General features: G+C 37.5%; 1 protein-coding gene across 2 annotated transcripts in view; it reads left to right on the top strand.

Annotated features, from left to right (window-relative positions):
• The window catches only part of RFC1 (replication factor C subunit 1), a 73631-nt gene that overhangs the window by 34776 nt on the left and 17093 nt on the right, over positions 1–21762 (top strand). For both annotated transcript variants that reach the window (XM_040238034.1, XM_040238033.1), the window contains exons 5-12: positions 6718–6950; positions 7858–7935; positions 11485–11562; positions 12676–12763; positions 14116–14387; positions 17239–17346; positions 20335–20514; positions 21645–21749. In XM_040238034.1, the coding sequence (XP_040093968.1) occupies positions 6718–6950; positions 7858–7935; positions 11485–11562; positions 12676–12763; positions 14116–14387; positions 17239–17346; positions 20335–20514; positions 21645–21749 (1142 nt within the window). The remainder of the gene's footprint in view (positions 1–6717; positions 6951–7857; positions 7936–11484; positions 11563–12675; positions 12764–14115; positions 14388–17238; positions 17347–20334; positions 20515–21644; positions 21750–21762) is intronic.

The following is a 21762-nucleotide window of genomic DNA, read 5'->3' as shown; positions in this document are numbered from 1 at the left end:
GAGAGAGCAGGACCTCTGCTTTGTTCAGGTTTCCTGGTTATCAAGGCAAGGTGACAGCATGCTCTCGGATATGCCTGTGACTTTTTCAGTGTTTACCTTGATGAAATCCGCTCTGAGAAACACAGGGTCATGAATTTGCGTTTTGGTGTTAGTTTTCCCCACATAACTATAAAGACTACGGAGAAGTGCACAAATCACAAGGCACTAAATAAGTATTAAATCAAACATTAATTTTTTTTCTTCTTGTATAACTGTATTTCACTAGAATTGCTCCTGCTTTCCAAGTGCCTGAAGAACCATTTATTTTTTGGTGTGGTTAGTAGAGAAAAAGGAACTTTGATACAATTTCTTCTTAGGACAATGGAAACATACTTGATATTTCATGCAGAATATTTATTTTTTTCTTGAGAATTACATTTTTCTTAGTATTTATGAAAATGTTTATAAAATTATGTTTGTGTTTAGGTATAATATATTTTTGGAATCTATAGCTTGAAGATATTTAAAATTTTAAGTCCATATATTCTAAGCCAAAATTTCAGAGAAGGACTCTATTACCCTCCACCATTGTAAAGAGATCTCTAGTAGAGAAGGCTGTGAAAAGAAACTATTTTAGGAATGATGTTTAAGGCTAACTTAAAAGAACAAAGTGATACATTTTCGGTTTTCCATGAACCTATTATATGATTGGGCTTTCCTGGTGGATCAGACGGTTAAAAAAATTTACCTGCTATGTGAGAGACCTGAGTTTGATCCCTGGGTTGGGAAGATCCCCTGGAGAAGGGAATGGTATTTTTACCTGGAGAATTCCATGGACAGAGAAGCCTGGCAGGCAAGCTACAGTCCATGGGGTCCCAGAGATTCAGAGACAACTGAGCAACTAACACTTTCACTTTCATTATATGATTAGATCACAATTTATATAGCCCTTCCAGTTTTAAATACTTTTGTTGCTTACATTTTTATGTTCTCAATAGTGTGATGAATATATTTGTATATAAATATTTGTCAGCACCGCTGATTATCTCTAAGAATTACTATGCTAAATGTTAGGAACTTTTTTGCCAAATTGCTTTCTAGAAAAGTTGTGCTACTTTACACTTTCATAGTTAGCGTTTATATTAGTACATACTTATCACATTCTCACCAGTACTGAGTATGGAAGCTACAAAATTCTATGTGACCATCCACAGATTCTTAGAATTATAGACAGGAAATCTGAAGAGTTTGTCTGGTCTAACATTTTGTGGAGGAGGATAGTGCATCTCAGATAATTAAAATAAGTTGAAGTCAGGTTAGAATTTTGGTTTTCTGGATTTCTGATTCAGTATTGTTTTTACCAGAGAATACTGCTTTATTATTTATTGAATGTCTATTATAGCATGATGAGTTGCTATACTGAGCAGTTTGATTTTTAAAAATCTAATCTTCCTAGTAACTCAAATGGTGAGTTGTTTGAAACTGTTTTACCATTTATAGGGAAGAGGAGCTAAAGAAGAGAATGAGAGCAGTCTTCAAATGCTAAATGTGAGAAAAGGAAAATAGGGAGAATTCACAGGGAAATATTTTGGCTTAATATAAGGAAGATCTTTCCTAAAGAGTACAGTAGTGCTATTCACTAAAGAAAGAGGAGGCTGCGTTGAGTTTCACTGTTCTATTTTGGAAGTATTTAAGCCCAGTCTGTGTTTGCCAGGAATGTGGAAAACACATTCAATACATGTGGAGTCCATGTATTGAATAAGAAAACTAGTTGAATAAAGGTAATGGATTCTAAAGAATGTGGTAGAGAACCTGGCATGAAGTTAAATGCTCAATAATGATAGCTATTATAAATTTTTATTCTATCATATATTAGATAGAAAGATACCATGTAGTCCCTGAAGCCAGTGACAGAATAAGCAGAGATGTTAATAAGTAATGAAAGAAGTAGCAAAGAAAAATGGAGGGAGAAGCTAAAGCCAAACCTTTCTGTCTCAGAAAGCCAAAGGGACAGAGAGTTTTAGGAGATAGTCGATTTGTTGTAAATATTAGATGTAGGTTAAAAAGAAAGACAAATGTAATATAAAGATGAAAAACACAATGAAAGAAATTCAAACCACCCATAATCCCCTATCTAGACATAAAAGTTGCTAACATTTTACTCTTTTCAGATCTTTGAACATGAATTTAAAAGCATAAATGAGTAGATTTAGGTATATCACTAAACATCTTGTTATGTCTCTCTTATCACTTAAGCATATCTTGATGTCAATAGATATGTATATGCATTGTAATTTTCTATTGGAGCATAGAATCCATTACAGGATTGAACATAATAGTAGATATTCTGGTAATTTGTTTTCCCACTTTATAAACAATGTTCACTTACCTCTGTCTTTGGTGCCACTTCATAGTTGAGGCTGTCTTTTTTGCCTCAACTGTATTCATCTTTTATTTAGTTACTATTTTTGGCTGCCCTGGGTCTTTGTTCATGAGCTTTCTCTCTGCGGTGAGCATGGGCTCCTCTAGTTGCGATGCGTGGGCTGCTTGTTGTGGTGGCTTCTCTTGTGGCAGAGCACGGGCTCTAGAGTGTGGGCTCAGAAGTTGTGGCACATAGACTTAATTGCTCTTTGGCATGGGGAATCTTCCCCGGCCAGTGATGAAACCCATCTGCCTTGCATTGGCAGGTGGATTCTTAACCACTGGACTAGGAAAGTTCCAGTCCCTTAATTTTTTTTCATCTTTTCTTACCCTCTTGCAGTCTATTCTTTATACTTTTGAATGGACAAATGCCATTTCAAGCATTTTTGTACATACATCTTTGTATGTTGTTTCTTTTTGTTTATTTATTTGTTTTTTGGCTGCAGCATGTGGGATCTTAGTTCCCTAACTGAAAGTGACCCCAAGACCCCTACAGTGAAAGCATAGCATCAAAACCACTGGATCCCCAGGGAAGTCTCTTTTGTTTTTAGACTAATTAATTAGAGGTGGATTTGCCGGGTCTGACTAATGGGTATACATAGTTGAGATTTTGATATATATTGCAGGTTTGCCTCCCATAAAGATTTTTTAAAGTTTGCTATTTTTAAATACCAGAAGATCCTTTTGCATATATGAAGGTCTCATTTCCCTATACACTTGCCAACAATCTTTTTAATCTGATAGTCTTAGAAATTCTTGATCTCACTGAATTTCATACTAGCCTGTTAACCTGTGAATATTGCTAATACCGTTATTTCCTTTTCTGAGGTAGCAGTGGTTGATCTTGTCTGAATTAATTCCTTAAGGACAGTTACAATGTTTTGTATACAAATGAAGTTCTTGAGTGAAGGGGGAAGAACTATAACAGAAAAACATAGTGGTTGACTTGATCCATTCAGTTCTAAGATTTTCTGTCATACTGCTTGTACACATGGGTGGATGTAGTGGAAATTAAATATTACCGCCTTTGACATTTTTAAAGTGAGGGAAAAACTAGTAGAGGACTGTCATTTTGTAAATACAGTTTAGTTTATTTTTCTCCATTAAAGGAGTCCTTCCTCCCCAAAAGTACAGTTGTTGAACTTAAACCAAGTAAAAATTATAAAATTTAATAAGCTCTCAGTTATGATTGGAAGTCTTATATATACTAGCTATGCTCCTAATTTTGCACTTATGGCCTAAGGAGATGTATAGGATGTTCACACCTAGGAGCTTCCAGGTTTGTTGTTTTCTTATTTTTATTAAAGCCAGATATCAGCAGTTTTGTTTTAATCTTCTTTTAGGGGCATTTTGTGCAATTTGTTTTGGCTGGTAAGGTAGAATAGTTGCTGAACACCGATAGTTTGCCTGTGCTGCACCTTAGTGTAGGGATTTAAAATTGACAAACAAATTATAAAAAAAATTAGACTTCTATACCAATTCATTTTGTTGTTATCTTAGAAGGAGAGAAGTTTCCGATTATATTCTCTGTGGTTACTAGGACTGCTGTGGGTGATTTGCGTGGCTATTGTACCTACGTGGAATGGGGTATAATGTCACTTAGACTTTGCAGAACCGTCTGAATACGATGGCAGGGAAAGTGAAGGACTGATTGTCATGTAGGGAGAACAGATGTATGAGAGACTGAATTTAGTCTGTTGACTCTTGTCAACACATGGTTAAACTGAAATCTGGTAAGTGCATCAAACCTTGCATGTGCTTAGAAGGATTGATATGAATTTTTAATTTAATCTTGAAGGTAGATTGGCTCTAGTTGAATCTAAGTAAAACAAATATGTTTTAATTAAAATCTTTGGTTGCAGGTTAAGAAGAAAACCTAGCTTGTTGTGAGCAAAATGGAATTTATCAGGTCATTATTGAGTCTCATTGAATGTAAGGATAAACCTTTAGCACCTGAGTTTAAACATGTGAGTTCAGCAAAACGATCAAGGGTAAGATTGGGCCCACTTTGTTCAAGTGCCCATTCCTTGTCCAGCTTGTGATGGCACAGAATATGTGCGTGTGCACTAAGCTGCTTTAGTCGTGTCTGACTCTTTGTGACCCTATGGACTGTAGCCCACCAGGCTCCTCTGTCCATGGGGTTCTCCAGGCAAGAATACTGGAGTGGGGTGCCATGCCCTCCTCCAGGGGATCTTCCTGACCCAGGGATTGAACCCGAGACTGGTATTCTCCTGCATTGGCAGACAGGTTCTTTACCACTAGTGCCACCTGGGAAGCCCTATGGAATACGGAACCATCTAATAAATATATCTGTGGTTATAGGAGGCCATTGGGATGTCAAGTGGGGTATAAGTCCTTAGGGAAAGTGGACTTGTAGTGAGCTGAATGGGCATTCTCTGAGATGTCTGTTATATTTTTGCTTTATATAGTGGATTACTTATTATGGTTAGTACTCAGAAACCTTTAAGAGTTATTTATGCATTGTTTATAGTTTCATTTTACTATAAATAAATAGAGAATAAGACTAAATCCTTTTTGATTTTTATATATCTTAGGCACTTTTTATGTTTGAGATGGCAGCACCTAGGAATAGCCTGGTTCCTGCCACATAACACTCTTAGCAAATACTAGTGGTTGAATGAGTACTAGAGAGGAAGCAGGGCTCATTCATAGGTGGCCTTGAATAACAAACTTAGAGAGTGAACACTCGCTCCTCCGGAGTGACCTAGAGACTGCCTTTTAGATTTTTTTCATTGGATTTCTTTTTTTTTTTTTTTTAATTAGGCCCAAAGCCTTTTATCTTGTGAATCACTGAACCAAACAAAAAGAGTTTACTGAGATCCTTTTGAGGTGCATTTTTGGGGTCTCTAGTTATGTATCGTCACGCATGCTTATAAAGACTTTTAAAGCCAGATGTTCGATGTAAGCATTTTAGAAACATAAAATGTAAGACAGCAAAGTGTTTAAAGTCTTCAGTGGTTAGATATTGCTAGGTGTTCTGCCTTCAAAGTGTAGCAGTACTCTGCCTCTCACCACCTCTGCAGCTACCACCCTAATCCAGGGCTTCAGCATTTCCTCTGTAACTGTGCAGAACAGCTTCCTAAATGGGCTCCCTGCATTCACTTTTATCCCTTGATATTGTGTAACCAAAAGACATGACTTGACTTGGATTACTCATAGCTCTGCTGAAAATTCTCCATATTGCATAGGAACCTGGAATGTTAGGTCCATGAATCAAAGTAAATTGGATGTGGTCAAGCAGGAGATGGCAAGAGTGAACATTGACATTTTAGGAATCAGTGAACTAAAAATGGATAGGAATGGGCAAATTTAATTCAGATGACCATTATATCTACTACTGTGGGCAAGAATCCCTTAGAAGAAATGGAGTAGTCCTCAAGTCATCAGAGGAGTCCAAAATGTAGTACTTGGGTGCAACTCAAAAGACAGAATGATCTCAGTTCCAAGTCAAACCATTCAGCATCACAATAATCTAAGTGTATGTCCCAGCCACTAATGCTGAAGAAATTAAAGTCGAACAGTTCTGTAAAGACCGACAACACCTTTTAGAACTAACACCAAAAAAAGTTGTCCTTTTCATCATAAGGGGTTGGAATGGAAAAGTAGGAAGTCAAGAGTTACCTGGGTAACAGTCAAGTTTGGCCTTGGAGTGCAGAATGAAGCAGGGCAAAGATTAGCAGAATTTTGCCAAGAGAATGCACTGTTCATAGCAAACACCCTCTTCCAACAACGTGAGAGACGACTTTACACAGGGACATCACCAGATGGTCAGTACCGAAATCGGATTGTTTATACTACCCTATCTAAAAGAGAACCCTTCATCCACTCTCAATCTTTCATTCTGTTTTACTTTTCTTCATAGCACTTATAACTTGACAGCATATGTTTGTATCTATTTTCTCTTCTAGGCACCAAGCTCGATAGGGGCAGGAATTTTGTCTTTTTAAAAAAATTTATTTATTTTTAACTGAAGGATAATTGCGTGGAATTTTGTCTGTCTTATTGACTCCTGTATCCTCAGTGCCTTGCACATAGTGGACACTCAGTAAATATTTGTTGGCTATGTGAATAAACATACATGTTTATGTACTCTGGGTAGTCAGTGGGGGTTATGGTGTATTACAGATATAGCACTGGTAAATGTGAGGGTAACTGTTGAATTTAGGAGATAGGAAGAAAAAAAGTCATTAGCATCCCATAGCATGTATATATTTTTTAGAAAGTTGGTGGAAATGGTTGTTTTTGTAGTTAGAATTGATGTTTTATCAAACCACATTTGGTTATGTTTTGTTTAAGATGAAGATGATGACTTTGTATGTAAGAAGACAGCCTCTAAATCAAAAGAAAATGGAGGATCTACAAATAGTTATCTTGGAGCATCAAACATGAAAAAGAATGAGGAATACACTAAGACCAAGAATAAGCCTTTGTCACCAATAAAACTTACCCCCACATCAGTGCTTGATTATTTTGGAACTGGAAGCATCCAAAGATCAGATAAGAAGATGGTGGCAAGCAGAAGAAAAGAGGTGAGTGTTCTCCATGTAGGCAAGAATGTTCAGGATTTGTCCCTGTTCACTGTTGTTAATAAGAGGTGACATGTGAATTTTATAAATAGATCAACATTTTATTGATGAAGATAATTTTCCTATGGCTAAAATGTGTGGATGCTGTTTTGGAGCATGAAGAAATTGGCATATCACACATTGAAGCTTCTAATATTTGAAAGTGGGAAAAGATCATTTAAATCATGAGAATAAATTGTAATTCTTTGTGTTTAAATACTCAGAATGTAAACTAATTTTACCGTTAACCTCAGCTAGACAAAACTGGACAATATAATTGTTCCCAAGTGAGGTCATGAATACATAACTTAGAATTGAGCCCACCCATTCTGTACATTTGACCTTTCAGGCTGATGGTTGGATTTATTTTTTTTAGACACTTAGGAAACAGAAATACAGATAAATAAAGTAGTTCCCTGTGTGGAAACCTGGCACATGGTGTGTGTGTGTGTTGATTTCATTAGTGCCTCCATAAGATAATGTAATTTCTCTCACTGTTGGTTTGCCATTGTTCTGGGCTATTTCTGAAGTCAAGACAGATAAGATTTGGGGGATATTTCTTTTGAATATTTCAATAGAATACATGAGAATCATCTGTCTGTGGGATGTTTGCTCATTAGGAAATTGCATGTGATCATGGAGTAGATATGAACATAATTTTTTGGCTGATGCTGCATTGAGACTATATTTATCTCTCATTGGTGTATTGGGTTAGCCAAAAAGTTCATTCGGGTTTTTCCATACGGTTTTACAGAAAACCCAAACGAACTTGTTGGCCAACCCAGTATTTATTCATCTACGTTTAAGAAAAAGCACCTTACTTTGAACTTAAGGTTTATGCTGTTCTTGCTTGATTTTCTTTGAAATGTAGCCTTCACAAAATGCAGATGATTCCAGATTAAATGATGAAGCCATCGCCAAGCAATTACAACTTGATGAAGATGCAGAGGTATTGGCATTTTCATTAGATAATCGTAATCATTGGAGTTGTCACTTATTATTTAGTCTCCTCAGGCAGACAATTAGAGTAGTCTTATTTTGAATTGAGCCTCATTCTAAGAGTTATATGTAAAATAAGTTAAGATCTAAAGCTATATGAAAACCTAAGTTTATATAAAAGATAAATGATGAGAGCAGAGGATAATTGTTTAAAGGTTTATTATTAGATTTCTTTGAATAGAAGCTTCCTTTAGTATAATTAAAATAATTTAACTTGGTCGTATATCTCTTTTCACTATGGACAGTCTCATCTACTTCTGTGGCCTTAGGTAGTATGCATATGTTAGTGATCCCTAAATCTACCTTCATTCAGAGTACTGTTTGTAGTAAACCTGTTCCACTCATTTAATAAGTGTTTACTGAGCACTTACTGTGGCACACTTCTAGGTGTTAAGGCTACTGCAGTTAAAAAAAAATAATGTCAGGTCATTATAAATGCTATGAGGACAAGTAAAGGGATAGCTGCTTTTGGGGGCAATCAATGGGGTTATTTAAATAAGAGATTAGGAAACCCCTCTGAGGGAGTGACGTTGGAGCATAAAATTAAGTGGTAAGCTTCCCTCCACTTGGAGGAAGATTTCCTCTAAACAGAGAGAAAAGCAGGTGTAAGCCTCCTGAGGTAGAAATATTTGAACTTGATGACTTTGAAAGAAAGAGCAGCAAATGTTGTTAAGTCATGACTGGTCTTTGGTACCTACCAGAAGGACTTGGGATGGAAAGGAGTCTGGATTTTAGTCTCTGTGAGATGAGAAACCACTGGAGTACTGAATAGAGAAATGACATGACTTGATGGATCTTAAAAGAAAATTATTCTGGCTGTTATGAAGGTAATAAACCATGGTGGGTAAAAATCAGATCAGTTTGGAGACTGTTAGAGTGGAGTGGGGGGGGCAAGAGACAATGTTGGCTTGTACCAGGGTGGTGGTGGTGGAAGAGGTGGTGAGAAGTGGTCACAATCTGTATGTGCTTTTTGAAGATATAACTGTCAAGTTGTTGCTGATAGATTGAATGTAAGGTATGAGAGAAAGAGAAGATTCAAAGATAACTCCATGTTTTTTTGGCTTGAGCAACTAGGTGAATGGTGTTATCATTTGTTAAGACTGAACATTGGTACAGGGAAGTCAAGAAATCTGTTTTGCTCAGAAATGCCTAGTAGGCTTCCAGATGGAGATGCCGAGTGGGTAGTTGGTAGAGGAATCTGGAGCTCAGGGCAGAGGTCTAAGCTGAAGATACTTATTTGGGATCAGTAGCATTTGAATGGTATTAAAACCAGAGTAACTAGATGAGATCGCGGAGAGAATGTAAACAGAAAAGAAGTGTCAGAATTGAGCTCTGGGGCACTGTTAACAATGAGAGGTCAGGAAGAGGAGGAGGATTAAGCAGAGGAGATTTACCAAAGTGGCTAGGGAAGTGGAGCAATCAGGAAAGCTTGGTATTTTATGGAAGCCAAGTGAAGAAGGTTATTTCAAGGACAAGTGTTCATCTCTGTCAGAGGCTCCAGACCCTGGTGCCTGTTGTTTGAACCCTCTTCCTATTTATTAGCTTAAATGTCGCTTTCTCATACTCCCTAAACTATGTTAGAAATCCCTTCTGTGTACTTTGCTGAACCCCCTGTATCTACTGTTAACATTTAAGTGTCTTCTTAAATTGCTTTTTAAATGTCTTCCTGTATGTCGATTTAAACTCGACCTACCAGGGGTGTTTATGTCACAGCTATCCTACATTAGTGCCCATTTTAGTGCTTGGCAAGGAAGAGGCTCTTGATAACAGTTGTTATGAGAGAACAGTATTCCAGTCTTCTGCAGTGTATGTTGCTGTTCGCGTTTTATTGATTTGGCAGTTTATAGTTTGTGTTTTCAAAATCTTTTTCCATCTTACTGTCTATACTGAATTTTATAAACTACATACAGGTATCCATATGACTCTGGGTAGCACATATGGCCTAGGTAAAACTGTGGGGTGAGTTTTAGGGACCTGATTTCTTATCTGTCCCCAATACTGAAGGCTTACCCTATCCTTTCCAAACCAGGTGTGGCGCTTTGTATCACAATCCTCTATTTTCCTATTTCTGTCACATTCTTTCAGAATCTTGTTTGGGTAATTTATTAGTCTATGAAGGACTTTCAGGGTGTTAATGACTGACTGATGCTGTCCTTCTTAATTATCCCGCTAAGAGCTTCTATTTTCCTCCCCTCCCCTTCACTTTCACCTTTTTGTTTATTCATTTAGTGAATGTGTGCCCAGTATCTAACTTGCAAGTCAGGATGTTAAACACTATCTGCTATGATAAACATTGTATTAAAATATAACTTTTGATCACATAATACCATAATTACCAATAATGAATTTCTAATGGAAGTATTTAAATTTCTTCTAAAACAACTAGAATCCTGTTTACTAGAAGTGTACTACTACATAGTATGAAATTTTAGAAAAATGATGTAAAGTTCAACCAGAAATCCTTGCAGGACCACTGGAAGTTTAGAGTTTAGAGGAACTTTATATGATGAAGTTTGTTTTTGTTTTTAAGAAATTAGATGTGTAGTTCAGTTATGGTAAAGAAATGCTGGGCAACAGAGAGCAAACTGATATGCGCCTGTCTGGCTTGCTTATAGTTCTGTGTAGCTTGAGTTAATTCGTTTTATAAACAAGAGGAGGCTTGGTTACCGAATTCTTACCAGGCTTATACCAGTTTGCAAATCTTTTCTTTTGGATTGGTTTTGAGGTCCTTTCCTTTGTTTGAATAAGGTATTAGGCCATTTTATCAGGGAGCATAAATTTATAATGAGAAATACAATCTGTTTCCACACATTCTCTTCTAGAAGAGTTCCATTTAACTGAAAGTAAAAATAGGAATATTTGGAAATAACAGTGAAGTAACTAGAATGTCTGTGTGTTATATTAGCATGTTAGGGAAACTTCTGGTATAATGACTTAAATTTTCAGAAGTTAAAACAGAAATTACTACTGTCTTGTATACCTTAAACTAGTTTAAAATTGTTAAATCTGCTATACTTCAGTTTAAGAAAAAGAACAGATACATTTGAGTTGGTAATTGAAAATAGAAGCTTGATGATATTAGTAATAGTTGCATTGTATGTATCTTACTGTCATTTGCAAAGAAACTACATAATTTTCTTGATTTATTCAGGCTGTTGCTTTTTGTGTTAGGATAATGATTCTTTTCTGAGCCCTTCTTAGAGTTTAGAATAAATAGAAATGAGAGATCTGTAAGTATTGCATTGGGACCATTAAGAAAAAGCTAAAGACTTGGATCTTTATGTTCAGATCCATCTATCTTGCCTGCAAAATTAGCAATATATGTTCTGTAATCTAATTTGACTTAGCAAAGCAAACCTGTGACACTTAACTTCTAAGTGAAAAAATGTCATAGTTACTTTCTAGAAAATGTTTTTCCAGTTTAAGTATCACGAACCGAACATTTTAAAGCTTTTCATTTATGAAAAGAAAAGCAACTCACTGTGTTGACACTTTACAGCTGGAGAGACAACTGCATGAAGATGAAGAGTTTGCTAGAACGTTAGCCATGTTGGATGAAGAACCCAAGACCAAAAAGGTAGTGTTTTACCGGGCTGTTTGCACTCTGAATATACAGTACAGATCAGTGTTTGAGATATAACCATGAATAACTCTTCTAGAGAGATGCTTAAAATTATTTCAGTTAACGAAAATGTTTTTGGGGAAGCTCATTGAGAAACTTATTCTTCCTAAAGGAAGATTAATAGGACCAAAGCTAATCAGAACCCTTCTTCACACACACAAAAAACAAATTGTAACTGACTTACTGTCTGTCCCAAAGAGGTTCTTATGTACTTGTTCAGAGAATAACACTGATAAATAAAGATTCCAATGGAATCTAAAGTTTAATAACTATAATATTAATTGCTGTCTTTTAAAAAGCATAATTTGTTGTTTGTAGCTAGCTAACTTTAAGATCTGTATAGGACAGTCTCAAATAGTGAGTATTTTGGGGAATCTCTGAAAGCATCAAGATTTTTTTCTTTAAGCACTTGATCTCCAAAAAATTAGCCTTATTTCTATTGACTCACACTCTGTTAATATTGTCAGTATCAATCTGACCGTTTTAAGAGATTTTACAGCAGGCAGATGTAAGGCAGTATAGGGAATGGTGGAGACTTTGTCATTAGAAAAGCTTTATTATTTCATCTAAAGACATTCAAATTGATAATACTGCATCATACGCCCCAATTGTGACCTTTCTGCAAAATGGAGTTTTGAAGAGCAGTGGAGAGAATGGACATTTTTTTCTCTTTTGAGAAAGTACTCATTTTTCTTTTAAGCTTTAGATTGTTGTTAGTCTTTTGGGTTAGATTTTAGTTTTTAACTGCATGATGCTAACAGTTTGAGAATTGAGATGAAAAGCAGCAGAAACAAGGCTTTCATTTTCAGAGTTACAAGTGGGGAACAACTGGGATAGTTTTTTTTAGGTCTGTTTTTATACTCTTTCATCTGATTCCTCATCTGTAAAATTGAAAGTAATTAAACATGTTTCATCTGCCCCAGAAATTTTATGTAAGAATGAATGAAAATTTATTGCATTGTTTTGCTACTTTGGAAGATGACCCTTAAACTTTGGTTGATTTTAACAACATACTTTGTGGTAAAGTTTTCCTGTTGTCGCATTAGACACTTTTTTACATTTTCTTAGGCTGAAAAGGCTGCAGAAGAAAGAGAGATGTTTTCATCTGAACAAGTCAATTTATGTAAAGCAGAGAAACCTAAATACCCTCATAAAGGTAAAACTAGCAGAACAAAGGAAGCCGGAACATTTATCTTTATAGAAGAAACTTAATGTAACCTTTTGTTTAAACATTTGTTCAATAATTGCCGGGTGTTCTTTATTTAAAATTAATTTATTTATTTTAATTGGAGGATAATTACTTTACAATATTGTGATGGTTTTGCTATACATCAGTATAAATCGGCCTTAGGTATACATGTGTCTCCTCCATCCTGAACCAGCCCCCAACCTCCCTCTCTACCCCATCCCTCTAGGCAGAGCAGCTGTGTGACAGGTGCCTGTCACATGGTGATCGTTTGGGTGCCCTGCTTCATATATCAAACTTGCACTGGTTATCTGTTTTACATACGGTAATGTATGTTTCAATGCTATTCTCTCAAATCATCCCACCCTTGCCTTCTCCCACTGAGTCCAAAAGTCTCTTCTTTACATCTGTGTTTCCTTTGCTGCCTTGTACATAGGATCATTGGTACCATCTTCTAGATTGTATACAGTTAATATACAGTATTTGTCTTTCTCTCTCTGACTTCCTTCACTCTGTATAATAATTGCCTGGTATTCTTAGGTTGACATATTTCATAGGAGTGACTGGAGCATGTTCTACTTAGATGCTTGGCAAACCGTGTGGATGTTAGCTGGTACAGAATGCCTGTCTGCTCTGTAATTGTTGTTTGGGTTCATGTTAATTTCCAAGTGTAGTGCAAGTGTGTGGACTTCAATACATGAAGACAAAAGACTCGATGTTTCAAGCTCGTGTAGTTGAATCGTCATTGCCCAGGTCATCTGAAGCTCTTCTGCTAGTTGTCTGTAGGTTTTAGTTTTTTTTAAGTGGTCCTGATATCTAACCATGTGCTAGTGGTTAGATGCTAATAGATGGGCTTAATCTTACAAGTATTAATGTATCTGTTCTTATAATTTTAGTCTTGAAATCCCAGGATTCTTTCAGACTTTATTACAAACAGAATTTTTATGTGACAGGATATTCTAATTAGTAACTTTTCTCTGTGAATTTTGGATCATTGAAGTTTATCTGTGGAATAAAGTCCATGTTCTCAGATGTAGTTTAGCATCTCATTTCAATTAATGAATAATTTATAGTTAAAAAGGCAGATCTCTTATTTTGAACTGGTTACACAAAGAAGTAATATACAAATATTTAATTTTTAAAAATAAATATTTTGTATAAACTTAAGAACTAAAATTTTAATGTGAATGTTATAAAGTCACCATATGACATTATGTCCTACTAAGATTATTCTGTTGAAAAATGAAAAAATAGTCTTGATATTGGGTATCATTTTGCAAAAAAAACATTTATAATCCTTTCTTTCTTCCTCATAAAAACAGAACAATTTTCAGATGAAAGAAAGAACTTCAGCCCTAAGAAGCAAACTAAGTGTGAAGGTTCAAGAGAATCCCAGCAACGTTCCAGGTCATCAGCTCATAAAACAGGAGAAGCTTCTCCAAAAGCCAGTTCTAAGCTGGCACTTTTGAAAAAAAAAGAAGAGAGTTCTAATAAAGAAACAGAGTCTATGGCCTCAAAAAGAAAAGAAAATGTTATTGAGTTAAAAGAGACAAGAACTCCTAAGAAAATCAAAAGTTCTCCAGCTAAAAAAGAGGTAGACATTTTCGAAAAGGGTGTCATTGAGGGGGCTGTGTGTTGATCCGGTTTGTTTTCAAGTTTTGTCTCTAACTTTATAAGGCATTATAGTATCTTAAAGATACTCTCTTATTTAAAGATGCTGTTGCAGAATATAGGTTATATTAATAATATAGCTAAATAAGCCAGTATGTATTGAGGGTTAATGTGTATCAGATACTGTGCTCATACAGGTGATATGTCACATAATCTTCACCACAAGAGATACTTACTTTTATTATTCAACTTTTGAAGATGATAAAACAGGCTGAAAGGGTTTAAGTAGCTTTCCCAAGATCATCTGGTGAGTACTTGGCAGAGTCATTTTGAAAAAGTAATGTCATATTGTGGCTCTGAACATGGACTCTGGAGCCAGGTTTGGATCATAGTCCTGCCACTGGGCAGATATGTGACCTCGGTCTGGTTACTTCGCCTCTGTCTGCTTTGGTTTCTTCATTTGTAAAATTGGGATAATAATGGTATGCAATGAGATAATGTGTATAACTGCTTGGAACAGTGCCTGGTACATAATACATGCTATATAAATTTTGGCTATTATTATTATTAAAATAACTTATTTGGATTTGTCCTGAATGTATGCCTTTCTGCTCTTGTTTAACAGTGTTGAGATACTAAAATCATTTTCAGAGGGATAAACAGTGAAGTAATGCAGAATGATTGTTAGAAGTTTTTTTGTTTTCATATATATTTGAGAATTTTTTCTTAGTGTCTCCAGTTTGAAACCACCTTATTAGGATCATGAGAGAAGCCACTGTTCGTTCAAGCCTCTTTGGCACTTAGAGTTAAAAGCAGACTATTATCTATTTTAAGTGCTCATCACCATTATTTTTTAGTGAAAAACTGAAATGCTGATGATTTCTAGATGCTTTTGTTTTAAGTCTAATAAATACGCTTAAGGGAACAATTAACTTTTTGGTCTCAGATTTTTCTTCACAAAGTACTTAGCTGGAGAATGAATATTTTTCTTCAGACACACTAAACATGTTCAGTTTAGATGCTTGTCTATTTTTATTAAAGCAGAATAATTTAAAAATGATACTGTTGCTATTCACCTTATTTTTCAAAGTTGGAATAGAAATGACTCAAAGAACTTAAGTAGCTTTGAGAACATGAAAGTCTGTTTTATAAATTCAGTCTATCTCAGTCAAATAATTTTGACTTCACAAATGAATGTGCTTCAGATTTCTTTTATAATTCGTTTATAATTCAGTCATTTTTCACAGAATTATTGTCATAAATGATTTTCCCATTTTGGCATGCATTGTACTTTCCTATGACACTAGTTGAAAATATGACTTCCTAGGGCATGTGGTCTGGGCAGGTACTTAAGCAAGCTTCTCAGATGATATGGTTGCACACCACCATTTGAGAACCACTGATAAAAAGTAGGATTAGAGTCTAGGATTAGCCTATAGCCTATGGCACAATTAACTCAAAACCAAAGCAACTTATTTTTTGTTGTTGATTAAATCATTTGTTTGTATAAAAGTGGTCTTTTGTCTACTCTCAGAGGACTTTGAGGTGGCTTACAAGTTAAAAATAATGTAAAATTAGGAAGCAGAAAAAATGACAGAGATCATTCTTGTAGTGGTTCTTAATTATCTAAGATGTTCTTCCCCCAAATATACACATGCTGGTTATACCGCCTATCTCTGGATCAAAAACTTGGAGTGCATCCAGGGATTACAGTTTAAAAGATTTCCCCAGTATTTTCTGAGACACACCCTTGGTCAGATCCCTTGAGAGAAACAGAATAGGGGAGATTAGACCCAGAAGGGAGAGTGGTGGCATACAGAATGTGTCTGCTTTTTGGAGTATAGCTTGCCCCTCATTTGAGCCAGGTGTTTATATAAAGCCATTGATTCTCAGACTTTAGTGCTTATTTCCCCAGGAGTACAATTCAGTTCAGTTCAGTCGCTCAGTCATGTCCGACTTTTTGCGACCCCTTGAACTGCAGCACGCCAGGCCTCCCTGTCCATCACCAACTCCCAGCGTTCACCCAAACTCATGTCTATCGAGTCGGTGGTGCCATCCAGCCATCTCATCCTCTGTCGTCCCCTTCTCCTCCTGCCCCCAATCTCTCCCAGCATCAGAGTCTTTTCCAATGAGTCAGCTCTTCTCATGAGGTGTCCAAAGTATTGGAGTTTCAGCTTTAGCATCATTCCTTCCAAAGAACACCCAGGACTGATCTCCTTTAGAATGGACTGGTTGGATCTCCTTGCAGTTCAAGGGACTCTTAAGAGTCTTCTCCAACACCACAGTTGAAAAGCATCAATTCTTCGGTGCTCAGCTTTCTTCACAGTCCAACTTTCACATCCACATATTACCACTGGAAAAACGGTAGCTGTACAGTGGATAAGTTATTTTAAGGGTATTCAGAGCCATTGGCTAAAAATAGTATATTTTCTTCTGTGATCGTTTACTTGGGAAAAAATTAATTTTTCCACTGAAATATACATGATATATTATGGAATAAAATGTAAAATTCACATGGATTTTTGAAATAAAATATTTTTTTTGTTTTGTGGCTTGGGGCTGGCAGCTTGGCTTGTACGCTCAGTCTACCCTGAAGTTTGTGCCTTTAGAGAAAGTTGAAGGGTTTAAGAAGGGCTAATGACAGGGCTGTTCGTAAGCCTGGCGTGTTTTGGTTGGGGCGTACCTGTATGGTTGAAAATGTTAGTATCAGGATCAAGCACTGAAGTGACTTAGTGTTTATTTATTGATAGGTATTTTATTTATTTTTTGATATGTATTTTTAATTTTGTAAGAATTTTGCATGACTTATCAGTTTTCTTTCTGTCTCCCCAAAGTCTATAAGTCCTGATGATGCTGAAAAGAGACGCACTAATTATCAAGCTTACCGAAGCTACTTAAATCGAGAAGGTCCCAAAGCTCTGGGCTCCAAAGAAATACCAAAGGTAAGGATACTGAGAGGATGTTTCAAGGCCTCTGGCCTATGGGTCCATGTATGTATTCACTATGACTGCAGTAACAGAGAATTAATAATTAAAAATGAACAAGGCTTCCCTGGTGGCTCAGTGGTAAAGAATCTGCCTGCCAATGCAGGAGACATGGGTTCGACCCCTGGTCCAGGCAGATCCCGCGTGCCGTGGAATAGCTAAGCCCGTGCGCTGCAGCTACTGAGCCTGTGCTCTAGAGCCCGAAACCGCAACTGCTGAGGCCATGTGCTCAGCTGCTGACGCCTGCGTGCCCTGGAGCCAGTACTCTGCAACAGGAGAAGTCACTGCAGCGAGAAGCCCTCACACTGCAAGTAGAGAGTAGCCCCCGCTCACCAGTAGAAAAAGCCCATACAGCAACAGACCCAGCCCAGCCGAAAGTAAATAAATAAGAACAAGAAAACATTAGTCACCATCTTTACAAGTTAGGAAGTAGAATACGGCAGTCACAAGACTAATGCTTTTTGCCTTCATGGTACTTAATTATTATAATTGTGATATGTACTATAAGGGAAAAAGCAGAGAATTAGGGAATCTGATCCTTAAGTGGAGTTGTGGGTGGGGGAACAGTATGACCAGATTTGCATTTCAGGCTGAGCAGTCTTGGCTGCTAAATATAGAGTGCAGTGGAGGGAGGGGGGAATAAATACAGGCAGATCAATTAGGAGAGATGGTGAGAAATGATAGAGACTTGTCTAGGGTAGTAGCAGTGACCAGGCTGAGAAGTGAAGTAGCTTCAATGAAAAAGGAAAAATCTATAGGACGTGGTGGTAATTGGGAGTGGGAACCGAGAAAGAATGAGCATGGGGTGATTTCCTCGTTACTGGCGTGAGCGTCTGTGGGTGGATACTGATGCCACTGGAGGCAGAGCAGATTTGGGGAGATGATAATGAGTTCATTGTGACCATGCTGTGCTTTAGATGTATGCAAGGTAGCCACGTGGAAATATTCAGTGGACAGGAGGACGAGCTCAGAACAGAAGTCACGATGGGATGCAAAAGATTGGGCATTATTGGCATGTAGAAAATGTTTGAAGGACTTGATGTCACCTGGCAAACAAGGACAGAATGAAAAGAGACCTTGGACCTAGCTTCCTCATGAAGTGGAGGAGGGTGAAACCCAAAAACAGACTGAGGAGCAGCAGCCACAGATACAGGAGAGAAATCTGGTTAAGGTGCTATCACAGTAGCAAAGGGAGGAGAGAGTTTTTAAAAAACATAGAGGAGACTGAAAATTGTCCACTGCGTTTAGTGATGTGAATGATCCTTAGTGATCTTAGCAAAAGTTTTGATAGAATGATGGAGGCAGAACCTGGTGGAAGTGGGTTGAAGAGTGAGTGGGAGGAGATGAAATGGAAGCAGCATAAGTAGATGATGGCTGTAAGGGGAGAGGGGTGAGAGGACTTCTAGCTACAAACGGGAGGCAGCTTTCGGGGGAAAATATGAGCCTCTTTAGGGTTTGTTGTTGTTCCCTCGCTCAGTCACATCTGATTCTTTTGCGGCCCCGTGGGCTGTAGCCTGCCTGGCTCCTCTGTCCACGGGATTGCCCAGGCAAGAACACTGGAGCACTGTTGCCGTTTCCTACTCCAGGGGATCTTCCCAGACCAGGGATTGAACTGTCATCTCTGTAATTGGCAGGCAGGTTCTTTACCACTGAGTCAGATGCTTAAAGCATGTTTTTGTTTTTGTTTTTTTTTTGATGATGGAATTGATCTACCAGAAAGGGAGAGATTGAAGATATCCCAGAAAGAGAAGGATAATCAAAGGTACTATGAGCTTTCTGAGAATGTAGAAGGGCAGGGGATTCAGATCACAGATGGAGGTGTAGTTCTCTTAATAAAGAGGGGCAGAGGATGAGCCAGAAGGGGCTAGAGGGCTGTGTAGGAGGCTGGAGGAAGATGCCAGGCTTGCCTCCTGTATGAAAGATAAAAAAGGTTCTGCTTGAGAGGACTTGAGCCAAAGCGGTGTTCTTAAGGGGTGGCCAGGTTTCAGTGAAAGAAAAACCATGGAGGGAATATTGGAGAAGAGGTTGAGGATATTGGGTGGTTTGCTGGTCCTGCAATGAGAGTTTGAGAATGAAAGAGTGTGGTAGGGAGATCCACAAGGTCGTTTCAATCCTAGAGTCATAGGGACCTTGAGATGTTGTTAGTCAAACCTCTTCTCTCCAAACAGACTTACTACACTCCCCCTACCCTCCCAACAATAATTCTTCACCTGGATGGTAAAGGATTGAGCTTGTATTGGGGCAGTCTTTGAATTTTGCTTAGCTGCTTCTTTGCAAGCATGTTTTAAGTCTATGTTGATCTCAATCCTCTTTTTAAAAGTAATAAGTAACTTGAAATGACTTATATATTTTTCCTTTTGCTTGGGGTTATACCATATTGAGCCATTGTGAAAGTGAAAAAAATCTATACCTGTACACAGTTCCAATTAAGATTAAATGTCTTTCTATCTAGCCTTCTTTTGCCAAGTGTCTTTTGTCTTATCAGATTAACTTTTCAATCAAGAGATGGTGTGATAGGGTAAGAGCTCAAACCTGTGTAGTTTCTTTCAGAATTGAAACTTTTTTTTAGCAGAAGCAAGATATTCTGTAGGTGCATTACATCTGGTTGCTTACTTAAAGTTATACAAGTTAACTAGTAGTTTAAATATTTTTTAAACAATGAGGATAGTATGAATGGATAACTTTAATAAGGTTTCCTAACCATACTGAACATACATTTTTTGTTGCTGGTTCTATAAGCTTGTTAAATGTTAACCTACATAAGACTTTCTTGGGATTTAATTTCCGTTTCTGCGTATTCACTGTAAATTTCTTGCAGATTTTTTCATGCTGAGATTATTTATGATGTCAAATGAGAAAAATCAACTTCCTGCAGTTTAGATGCCAAATATTTCTTTGGAAAGCTACCACGTAATTTCCTCTCTGCTTGAACATTTTGGTTTTTAGGGAGCTGAAAATTGCTTGGAAGGCCTTACGTTTGTAATCACAGGAGTGCTGGAGTCCATTGAACGAGATGAGGCCAAGTCTCTAATTGAGCGTTATGGGGGAAAAGTGACGGGAAATGTCAGCAAGAAAACAAACTACCTGGTCATGGGTCGTGATAGTGGCCAATCCAAGAGTGACAAGGTAGGTAGTGCTGTGTTCTCAGCACAGTGAAATAGCCTGCTTGCCTTGGCAGGCTCATGGTGTGACGATGTCCTGTACACAGAGGGAAGTGAAGAGAAAAAAATGGAAAAGTAATTTTTTCTCTACTTTATTTCTTCTCCACAGAAGTGTTGTTTGGCTTTGACCCGGGATTTTGGTTTTCCAGTTGCAGGCACAGTTCCTATTTACTTGGCTTTCTTACTGTAGTATTCTAGCCAAAAATCTTTTTTTGAAGGTAGAAACAAAAGCAGTTTTCCTCCTCTTCTAGCCCTAAGTATTTCTATTTATGCTGCTGTGGACTCCATCTTGAGTTTTTTAATTGGTAACTTTCTTTTATACTTAGTTCCAAATAATGGAATACCTGAGTAACTGTGGTTTTGACAAATAGCTGCTTATTTCCTTACCTCATGAGGATTCCAGAGGTGGGCCGTTGCTGGGGGTGGTTCAGCCCCTCCGTGATATAGCTAGACTTAGTCCTGTCCTTCACTCCTGTCTTCATGCGTGTTGCCTTGTGTTGCAAGCAGGCTGCTGCTCGCAAGTTCACATTCAAGGCAGGAAATAGGGAGCAGTGGCAAGACGTTACACTAGGTGTAACTGACCTCATACGAGTTTTCCCGGAAATACCTCTTACAGAATCGACTTAAGTCTCATTGGCCACAGCTGTCCTGTGGCCATTCAGAGTGATAGAGTTTGGGGAAGATGAAGATTCTTCTGATTCTTAGACCAGTCATAAGTCATCCCTTGGAGATTAACACACTGGAGTTCTGTTAGCAGGGGAGACGGTGGAGGAGAAGGTCTGCCAGCCAGTTGAGCCTGGGAGAGGGTGTGAAGAGCTGGACTTAGGCCCTAGAGGCTTTGACCTTTTTAGGGTAGAAAGAAAGGGAAAGCAGTCCACAAAAGGGGCAGTGTGATACCCCGGGTGCCAACCCACCATTCTTAGAGGAGGTTCTGTTATTTTCTTTTTAACGATGCTCTTTCATGCATACTGTTGTAAACAATATTCCAGTGTTATGTAGTTTACAAATGTGGTTTTTCACCTTCTGACAAGCCTGAGAATCATATTTTTTTTACAGAAAGTAACGGTTTCAATGATTTGAATTTTAAATTAATAGGCAGCAGCCTTGGGAACAAATATTATTGATGAAGATGGCCTGTTGAATCTGATTCGAACCATGCCAGGCAAGAAGTCCAAGTATGAAATAGCCGCTGAAGCTGAGGTTTGTATAAAAT

Source organism: Oryx dammah, unplaced genomic scaffold (genome assembly GCF_014754425.2).
Source record: "Oryx dammah isolate SB20612 unplaced genomic scaffold, SCBI_Odam_1.1 HiC_scaffold_3, whole genome shotgun sequence".
Taxonomy (NCBI): Eukaryota; Metazoa; Chordata; class Mammalia; order Artiodactyla; family Bovidae; genus Oryx; species Oryx dammah.
Note: the sequence above shows the minus strand (reverse complement) of the source record. Positions and strands in the feature narration are given on the sequence as shown.